The sequence below is a fragment of the Camelina sativa genome, chromosome 7, assembly GCF_000633955.1.
Source record: "Camelina sativa cultivar DH55 chromosome 7, Cs, whole genome shotgun sequence".
NCBI classification, from domain to species: Eukaryota; Viridiplantae; Streptophyta; class Magnoliopsida; order Brassicales; family Brassicaceae; genus Camelina; species Camelina sativa.
Genome location: NC_025691.1, coordinates 30,395,839 through 30,405,254, shown reverse-complemented (window position 1 = coordinate 30,405,254; position 9,416 = coordinate 30,395,839). Strand labels below are relative to the sequence as shown.

The 9,416-nt window shown below is 42.0% G+C and overlaps 5 protein-coding genes and 1 pseudogene across 7 annotated transcripts in view; 4 read left to right on the top strand and 2 right to left on the bottom strand.

The window, feature by feature from the left end:
- On the top strand, nucleotides 59-1,075 carry LOC104703468 (CASP-like protein ARALYDRAFT_316979). The gene is made up of 3 exons (XM_010419490.2): nucleotides 59-282; nucleotides 603-738; nucleotides 834-1,075. Exons 1-3 carry the CDS (start codon nucleotides 71-73, stop codon nucleotides 1,050-1,052), a joined length of 567 nt encoding a protein of 188 aa, XP_010417792.1. The 5' UTR covers nucleotides 59-70; the 3' UTR covers nucleotides 1,053-1,075.
- LOC104703467 lies at nucleotides 1,126-2,518 on the bottom strand (annotated as a pseudogene).
- LOC104703465 (mavicyanin-like) lies at nucleotides 2,778-3,609 on the top strand. The gene is made up of 2 exons (XM_010419489.2): nucleotides 2,778-3,060; nucleotides 3,185-3,609. Exons 1-2 carry the CDS (start codon nucleotides 2,850-2,852, stop codon nucleotides 3,553-3,555), a joined length of 582 nt encoding a protein of 193 aa, XP_010417791.1. The 5' UTR covers nucleotides 2,778-2,849; the 3' UTR covers nucleotides 3,556-3,609.
- Nucleotides 3,787-4,772, top strand: LOC104703464. The gene has a single exon (XM_010419488.2). It carries the CDS (start codon nucleotides 3,895-3,897, stop codon nucleotides 4,606-4,608), a length of 714 nt encoding a protein of 237 aa, XP_010417790.1. The 5' UTR covers nucleotides 3,787-3,894; the 3' UTR covers nucleotides 4,609-4,772.
- Nucleotides 4,913-7,866, top strand: LOC104703461 (peroxisome biogenesis protein 2). Its single transcript, XM_010419484.2, has 9 exons — nucleotides 4,913-5,014; nucleotides 5,149-5,333; nucleotides 5,424-5,537; nucleotides 5,643-5,799; nucleotides 5,902-6,038; nucleotides 6,126-6,226; nucleotides 6,542-6,659; nucleotides 7,137-7,303; nucleotides 7,459-7,866. Exons 2-9 carry the CDS (start codon nucleotides 5,250-5,252, stop codon nucleotides 7,571-7,573), a joined length of 993 nt encoding a protein of 330 aa, XP_010417786.1. The 5' UTR covers nucleotides 4,913-5,014; nucleotides 5,149-5,249; the 3' UTR covers nucleotides 7,574-7,866.
- LOC104703462 (probable plastidic glucose transporter 3) overlaps nucleotides 7,768-9,416 on the bottom strand; it is a 6,149-nt gene continuing 4,500 nt past the window's right edge. For all 3 annotated transcript variants that reach the window (XM_010419485.2, XM_010419486.2, XM_019228038.1), the window contains exons 10-14: nucleotides 8,962-9,105; nucleotides 8,646-8,719; nucleotides 8,466-8,554; nucleotides 8,268-8,382; nucleotides 7,768-8,185 (exon numbers count right to left, since the gene is read on the bottom strand). In XM_010419485.2, the coding sequence (XP_010417787.1) occupies nucleotides 8,000-8,185; nucleotides 8,268-8,382; nucleotides 8,466-8,554; nucleotides 8,646-8,719; nucleotides 8,962-9,105 (608 nt within the window). In that variant the 3' untranslated portion in view covers nucleotides 7,768-7,999. The remainder of the gene's footprint in view (nucleotides 8,186-8,267; nucleotides 8,383-8,465; nucleotides 8,555-8,645; nucleotides 8,720-8,961; nucleotides 9,106-9,416) is intronic.

Below are 9,416 nucleotides of genomic sequence, written 5' to 3'. Positions count from 1 at the left end.
AAAAAAAAAAAAAAAAAAAAAAAAAAAAAAAAAAAAAAAGAAAAGAAAACAAAAAGTAGAAAGGGTCCGAATGAGTAGAAATGGAGATGGGGAAGAGGTGGTGGCGAAGAGGAGGACGAGGAGAATTAAGGAGGTAGTACAGTTGGCTCTCAGGGGAGGCTGCTTGGCTGCCTCAGCCGCGGCCATGGCTGTGATGCTGACCGCAGCTGAGGAGGGAGTGGTAGACATCTACGGCTTCAAGCTCACTCTTTCATCCAACTGGTCTTTCTCTCCCTCCTACCAGTCAGTCTTCTTCTTCTTCTTCTTCTTTTTACGAACATTATTTAGGGATAGACTGCCAAGAAGATTGTTCTTTACCTTGACTTCCCAAATCTGAATGCATATATAATAGTATAATACTAATAATAAACAGAAAGCAGCAAAACAACAAAACGTGTGTGTTCAGATGACAGAAATTCCGGTGAACAAAAGCACATACATTCGTGAACCAAACAACAACAAGAACAATACAACATGACATTATTGTGTGCCCGTCTTTTTAAAATTTGAGATGATATATTATAGCAAGTAGTGCTAATTCATTCATCTCGTTTGGTGTGAAGGTATGTGGTTGGGGCATGCACAGCGACCATGCTCTACTCCCTGTTCCAGCTCTGTTTCGGTGTTTACAGGCTCCTTACCGGATCTCCCATCATACCCTCTCGCTTCCAAGCTTGGCTTTGCTTCACCTCCGATCAGGTCCCTCGTCTTCCCTTCCCCACTCGCTTTTCTTCGGATTGTGTGTATAGTATATAACCCATAGATTTACCGTGTGTGTGTGTGTGCGCGCGCAGCTCTTTGGTTATTTGATGATGAGCGCTGCATCAGCCGGTTCTGGAGTTACCAACCTCAACAAAACCGGTATCAGGCACACCCCTCTCCCTGACTTCTGCAAGACCCTTTCTTCTTTCTGCAATCACGTCGCCCTCTCCCTCCTCTTAGTCTTCCTCTCCTTCACCTTCCTCGCATCCTCTTCCTTTTTTACTGTCATACTGCTCTCCGCTACTACTTAGTCTCATGGACTCACTCTCTCTATTCTTGTTGCTTTATATAATCCAACAAAGACTCTCTCTCTCAACTTGCATCCCAAAACAATGTATTTTTTTCTTTTTCTTTTGAGTTTATATTTCTCTGAAGTCATATATAATAAGCTGCTTATGCAATAAAAGATTACAATTTTACATGGAATCATATTCAGGATACAGAGACGTTGATCCCTAGATGTGTGAGATCCTTAGCGAGCGAAACTGCATTCTCAAAACATAATCCACCCATCCCTATCTCAATCGCACACTTGACGTTGGCTGGCCTGCGTGTAAGACACTCCCTCGGATAAAAAAAAGGGTTTCTCTAGATAACCACAGACGACGACAAACAGAGGTTACATACAAACAATACAATATCCAGCTAACCTGTCATCGATGAAGATACAGTGGCAAGGTTCAACTCCGAGATGTCGCACAACCTCGAGATAAAACTCTGGATCAGGCTTTCTCTTACCTGGAAGAAGATAAAAAAAAAAGGGAGTTGTATTTTGATGTGAACAAACAGTAAGTAGTATAAGGCAAAGAGAAAAGAAGTGTGTTGTTACCAGCATTACAGGAACAAAAGGTCCATGATAAGTAGTCTGAAAGCTTTAACTTGTCTTCGATCATGTTGTACCAGATGGGATAGTTGGTGAAAGCATGAATCTCGAAGTTGTGAGCTGCCAGATTCTGAAGAAGCTCTTGCATGCCATCTAAGTAGGAGTATCCTGACCTCATGCAATCCTTAATCCCTGAAAAACGGATGGCAAGAAGAATCTAATAGGTACCACCAAAGCAAAAAGGAAACCCAATCTTATCTAAATCAAAATATCAATCTCACTCATCACCTTCCAAATCAAAGTGTCTCCCATCTATAAAGAAGTTTCTTGCAAGCTCCTCCTAAACCAAACCCGGAAAAAAAAAAGTCAAAAGAAAGAAGGATATGGGAGATGAATCGTCATAAAGAAAGAAAGAGTGGGAGATGATTGTAACCTCATCAATCAAACCCTTTTCAAATTCGATCCAAGCCATCGGGTGCTTGCACTCTAGAAGTTCCTTCATCGGCATTCTGAAGATAAAAAAGACAGTTTTTTTTTTTTTTTGGGATCAGGAATTAGAGAAATCGAAATGGAATTAAGAAAGAAAAGAGGAACTGAGATTTCACCCGAAGAAGGGCGGAACGTCGTGGTAAAATGGGTCACGGACGATGGTGTCCATGACGTCGAAGAGGAGAATCGGAAGCTCCTTTTCCGATCACCAGAGCTGCCCTGACAGTAAGAAACCGATCCCCGATCAGGCTGCTTCTTCTTCTTCCAGATGTTGGGTTTCAGATTGAACAAGTCCGTCGATGTATGCTTCGCCGCCGCCATTAGTATCACTCAATTCAATTCTTTTTTTTTTTTGGTCAACCACTCAATTCAATTCATCATCGCGAATCGCGATAGCAACCGAAGATAGGCACAGCAGTGCTCTGTGGGAGAGAGTCGAAACGCAGCGTTTTGAGAGAATATCGTTAAGGAGAAGCTAATTGGTCCACGTCATTAATGTGGGGGGACCACCATGACCTGCACGAAGGAAATAAAGAAACCGTTACTTCACATCCACGACTCGCGCGACTTTGTGAGTGGGGGAGGGACCTCAACCGCCACTTCGCTCCTCTTCTTTTATATAAATAAAGCAGACCCTCATCAAACACTCAAAGCAAAGCAGCTAAAGAGTTCATTCCTCTCAAAAGTCAAACATACTACTATTGACTATTGTTTTTTTTGTTTTTTGATAAAAGATATGATGATGAGATCTCCACGGTCGACGACTTGTACTAATCTAATAATGCTGTGCATTTGTGTTGTGGTGTTGTCGGTGGGCATGGCGGCGGATGGTCCTAGGGTTTTCAAGGTTGGAGACGATTTCGGTTGGAGCGTCCCACTCCCGAATGATACAGCGGTTTATAGCCGCTGGGCGAGCAGCAACCGCTTCCACATCGGTGATTCACTCTGTGAGATATATAGCTACCTACTTCCAGTTCCACCTTCTTGTCATTTCATTTATTCTGATCTCTCAAATTCAATCGTTTTGTTTCTAATCAACGACTCGACTCCTCTCTATTTATGCATATGCAGCGTTTGTGTACGACAAGGACTCGGTGATGGAGGTGGACAAATGGGGGTTCTACCACTGCAACAGCAGCGATCCCATTACTGCCTTTGACAATGGGAACAGCACATTCGACCTTGATCGTCCTGGTCTCTTCTACTTCATCAGCGGCTCCAACGACCACTGCACCAGCGGCCAGCGTCTCATAGTCGAAGTCATGCATATCCACCACCATCATCATGACCATGATCACGCCGGCACTGCTTCCATGCCTCCATCCATGTCGCCTCTCTCCGCCTCTCCCTCGGCCTCGGCCTCGGCCTCCGCCCTGCCTTCCTTTCATGCTTTCCTTTTTCTGCTGCCCATCATAGCTACTTCTTGTTTCATTTCGTCTTAGTCAAATTTGTGGTCTATCTATCATCTTCTCCTAATTTGATATGATTCATGTCTACTTTTTTTCTTCAGTATTTTCATTCATCGAACCTTCACGATATATTATATAATTCCTATTTATTATGTATGTGTTCCAATCTACTCTCTCGCTCTTTCAGACAAAACAATCAAATTAGCAGCATTAATCGTTTTAACTGATAAGGGTTATTGTACATGTTATTGGCCTTTAGTAAAAATATTAATAATTAGTATGGGCCTCATGTAATTTATATGGGCTTGCTCAGTGAAAGAGGATCACTCATAGCTCGCTAAGGGGAGGAGTAGATTGGAAAGGAGTGGGTGGATGGCGCTTTCTCTCAGCCTGCCTCGACCACCAAGTCTTAGCCTAAGCCTTAGCACTAGCAGCGTCGTTCCTAGGAGTAGGCTGGCTTGGATCCGATGCGGCCCCCGGGACAACCGCGGACCTCTTCTCAAAGGTCGGATCCTGAGCTCCGAAGCCATCCAATCGATACAGTCCCTAAAGCGAGCCCAGCGCACCGGCTCCCTCTCCCTTAGCCTCCCTCCTCTCAGGCGTCTCCTAAAATCTGACCTCCTCTCCGTCCTCCGTGAGCTTCTCCGCCAGGACCACTGCACCCTCGCTGTCCACGTTCTCTCCACTATCCGTTCTGAGTATCCACCCGTCGACCTCGTTCTCTACGCCGACGTCGTCAACGCTCTCACGAGGAACAGGGAGTTGGAAGAGATAGACCGTATCATCGGCGAAATAGAGGGAATTGAGGGCGGTTACCAAAGCGACAAGGCACTCGCCAAGTTGATTAGGGCGGTCGTGGGAGCTGAGAGGAGGGAATCGGCGGTGAGGATATACGCCATGATGAGAGAGAGCGGGTGGGGGTCTGGATCGTGGGAGGCGGACGAGTACGTAGCGGAGGTTCTGAGCAAGGGACTCCGGAGATTAGGGGAACATGACTTAGCAGCTCAGGTGGCCGCCACTCAAATGTTCAATTCTAAAGGTTTAGGAAATGGAACAGAGAGTAAGAATATAGAGGATGTGATGTGATGTGATGTATGGCTCTCTCTGCACAATTCTCCTCCGTGAGATACTTGGTTTTGGATTTAAAGTTTTGATTAGAAGAATTAAGTTGATAGTCTTTGGGTGGGGTAACTAATCCATGGGGTATTTCTTTGCGGATTCGTTTTTTTGCAAACTTGCCACTTTATCCTGTTGTTACGGTTACCATGTCACTACATCAGTACAATTGTTTGTTACTGATGCGAAGGTCAAGAAGGCTTGCTTGCGTAAAACATAGATGAGCTAATCTAACCCACTACGACACCATTAGACTCGAAAGCATAATAAGCTTGCTGGACAACAAACGGACGGACTTTGGCGAAAACAATTAGAACTTAGAAGACAAGACACAATAATACCCGAAACTAAAATACATACATGCCCCTTTATCAAAGTATATGATTCATATTTATTTAGTTGAAAAAGCTAATTATTGTTTATTTATTTATATATGATCTTTGTTGTTTCTTTTAAAAAAACTAGTTTATGATAATGTGGCTGATCAAACTAGTTTATGATCTTTATTAGGCAAAAGACGGTAACACCCTCGTCGGGGCATTCGATAAAGGGAACTTTGGCTGTGTCCCGGAATAACAATCCACCCTTAGCGCCCCAGCTACACCGCGCCGATGACGCCGCCTCCAGACGATGATTGGATCCGCTCTTATCAACGATTGCTTCCCCAGTCGCAGTCTCTTCACGCTTCCCACCGGGTATGCTCTCTTGGGTTGGATTCTGTCTCTCGTCTCGGTAGATTGCTTCTTTTTTCTGTGGTGGTTATCTTTTTTTTTTTTTAATGGCAGTCAGTTATACCGGTTGCAATCTCTAGAGTGAATCAGTTTGACGCTGCACGACTAGATGTTGAAATGTCAGCCATGTTGAAGGAACAGTTGGTTAAGGTTTTCACTTTGATGAAGGTATTATTCTTAATTCCACAGACAGACAGAGCTCTTCCTTCTTCCTTCTTCTTCTTCTTTCTTCTTTTTTTAACGTTTTCTTGGCTTCTCTTTCTTTGGCATTAGCCAGGAATGCTCTTTCAATACGAACCAGAACTTGATGCTTTCCTTGAGTTTCTCATTTGGAGATTCTCTATTTGGGTTGACAAACCCACTCCCGGAAATGCTCTCATGAACCTTAGATACAGAGATGAACGTGTAGCAGCCGAACAATTCGGTTTAGGTATTATATATTATTTGTTCCAATTCTTTTTTCTATATATATATATATATATATATATATTATGTAGTGCTCTTTTTCCTCACTCTTGTACTCTCCGTATAGTCAGAACAGGACTTGAAGGACCCGGCCTTACTGCTCCTCAAAAGATTTGGTACTGTGTTGCCTCCGTTGGTGGTCAGTATCTCTTCTCCCGTTTGCAGTCCTTTTCTGCTTTCCGTAGATGGGGTGATTCTGAGCAGGTACGTGTCTTCCTCTCATCTTCTGAGTTACTCGCTCCTCATATAGATGGTTCATTCTTTCTCTTTTTTTTTTCCTTGCTCTTGTAGAGACCATTGGCAAGGCGACTTTGGACCGTCATACAGCATATCGAAGGCATCTACAAAGCTGCTTCTTTTCTTAACCTATTGTCTTTTCTTTATACCGGAAGGTACAACTACTTGGTACATGGACTCGTTTTCACTTTGTCTACATACATCCTGATAAAATAGCACACGACAATGCATTTAGCTTGAACCATTGATAATGATATCTGACACTATTCCTTACACTAAGAATCAGCTAATGTGTTACTAACTGCTAGGACAAACAATTGTATTGCATTTACTAGAAATTTCTGGACTACACATTTATTCACTTCCAACTTCACATTGAAAGATTGAAACCAGAACCAAAGATCACATACGGAAACATCTTGATGATTCTTCTTACGTCTGTTACACTTCTTTTTCATTATTGATCCCAGGTATAGGAACCTCATTGAAAAAGCTTTAAAAGCTAGGCTTGTCTATAGGAGTCCCCATATGAATCGATCTGTCAGCTTCGAGTACATGAACCGCCAACTTGTGTGGAATGAATTTTCGGTAGGTCTTCTTCTGTGTGTTGCGTACATATATGCCTAAATCAATTTAAAAGTTTGGCAACTTATCAGTTCTGGGTATCATCCTTGGCCTTTGGTTGATTCTCACTGGTCCTTAACATTTTTTTTGACTGATAGTATCTGTCCGCTTAGATCTATGTTGCTTTTCCAAGAAATCCTTTTGCTGCTCAAACTTAAGCTGTTAAAGCTGACAACATTTTGTGTCCATATTTGGAATTTAAACTAGGTAGATCCTGTGACTCAACCGTTTCTTGGGAGTCCAAATATCTTGTCTATGTTTAAAACAATGTATTTGTTGCGTTTTTCTCGTTTAGGTCTTTCGATATGTCAAAACGTTCTTTTTAGACTTATTGGCTCAGTCGATGAGTATTTGTCTTGCCTGCTGTCAAAAATGTTTTCTTGGATGTGATATCCTGGTTCTGTTTGGCCTCCAGCTTTAAATTGTTTTGGTGATATTCAGGAAATGCTTCTGTTACTTCTTCCGCTGCTCAACTCTTCAGCTGTTAAGAATATTCTTAGTCCATTTGCCAAGGACAAGTCCTCAAGCAGTAAAGAGGATACAGTGAATTGCCCTATTTGCCAAGTGGATCCTGCAATTCCGTTTATTGCTCTGCCTTGCCAGCACAGGTATGATATTTTTGTTTGTACCTCTACATACGTCTTCCCGAGTTACAAACCATATAAAGGTAGACAAGACAGAAGTGATGTTACTGGAGATGGGTGAAGAATTCAGAGTATATGCTATAATTGTTACTTAGGCCTAAAAGAATGACTTGTGGCAGGTACTGTTACTACTGCATAAGGACCCGCTGCGCTTCAGCAGCATCGTTCCGGTGTCTTAGATGTAACGAGCCTGTGGTTGCCATACAACGGGAAGGTGTTTCAAGTGGCAAATGAATGGAAGTGGGGAATTGTTGAGTCATGCCACCAAGTCTAGAAGAGCAAGCAGATGCAAGTTACTAGAAGTGTAAAAAAGCCAGGCAAGCAGCCGCAAGCAGAGAAGAATCTGATAGGTTTTTACAGACTATACAATAAGGGAACATCATGCATGTGATGCAAGAAAGAAGTTTAGATAGGTGCATTTCTGTACATGGATTCAAAACCTAGCATTATTGAACTTGGGTCTTGTCTTATTACAAAATCTGTTGAAACGTTGGCTATACTTGAATAATATCCATTTCTTACATGTTGTTGTACTTGAATAATATCCATTTCTATACTTACCACTAACTCCTACTTCCATATTAGTAGTCCATGTTTTACTTGTGTAACTCCAGGAAAAATAAGAGTGCCAGAAATAATAAAAGTTCCGGTATAAAGAGATCACTGGGTGGAAGATAGCAGACTGATTTCTATCTCTTGGAGGCTCTTCCCTTTAGTCTCAATCACGTTCTTCTGCACAAAGATAACCGCCACCACACAGAAGAAACCAAAGATTGCATTAAGAAGCACCGAACCTAGTTGCTCCAGCATTCTCAGAAACAGCAGCCCCACAAAGAAGTTTATAACCTGTTGTTGCGTGTCATCCTCCAAGGTTATTATTTCATGATTATCAGTTTCCTTAATAAGTCCACAAAGGAAAAAGCCATACCCAGTGAACAGCAAGACAAACAGCCAACGCTGTTGCCCGAAGACGACCAGGGCATATCTCAGACAGGAGAAGACTTGGAACAGGACCCGCTCCAGTTGCAAATGACAACACAAACCTGCATTTACGTCATCACACCCCAAATTTATCAGAAAACAGTCCTCCTCCTTTCCACTACCGTAGTTGTTATAGGAAGCTTACAATAGCATTCCTCCAACCGAGAGAAACAAGGTTCCAAAGGGTGATGAAAGCGAAGTATATGCCATTGCTTGGAGACCCAGCGATACTGCCTGTTAAAGATAATACACATTTATATCTACATACATGGTATCAGGTACGTAAAGTTTGATTCAAATAGCGCTTTTCTCTCTCAAAAATTACCATGCCCGCAAAACTCCCAATAAGCAACACTTTTCTCCCCAGTTTATCCATCAAAACCACTGCCACAGTTGAACCTGTAAATGAGCATAAATGATGCCCACATTCGTTTTAGATACAGATCATCATTTCACTTGACAAATTTCAATATGCTGAAAGAAAAGTTTTGGGCACTTTTCTTAATAATCATGTTTGCATTAAGAAGGTTGTTCACTTAAAAACATGATCAGTTTACTGTTCCTAATGTCGCGTTTGTATTCAGACCTCATCTACTGAGAAAATAATGGAGGATGTACAAACAAAATTTGCATTTCCTTACCTAAGAGGTTGCAAACTCCTACACATATGTTTGCAGAGGCTGAAGGTACACCAGCTTTCTTGAAGACAGTTGATGAAAAATAGAACACAGCGTTTATCCCAGACAACTGTTGTAAAGCAAAAAGGGTAGATCCAATGAAAACCACTGCAAACGGAGAAAATTAAAACGTAAAAATGAATGAAATTAAGAAGCTACATGTCATCCATATGTTTTTGGCAAAATGACAATTACTTTCTTTTTTTTTTTTTTGGCTACGAATCCAGTTTAGCGGGCTAACATACCTTCCGCGCAGATGATTCAACTCTTTGGCGGTCAAGTTTAACCCCAATCTCATTTCATCACCCGTTAAGGCTCAATGGGAATCAAATCTAAATCTAATATTTCCGGGATATTTGACGTCAAACTAATGCCACACGTTGTCACAAATCTTGTTGGTTTTTTTTTTTTTTTTTTTT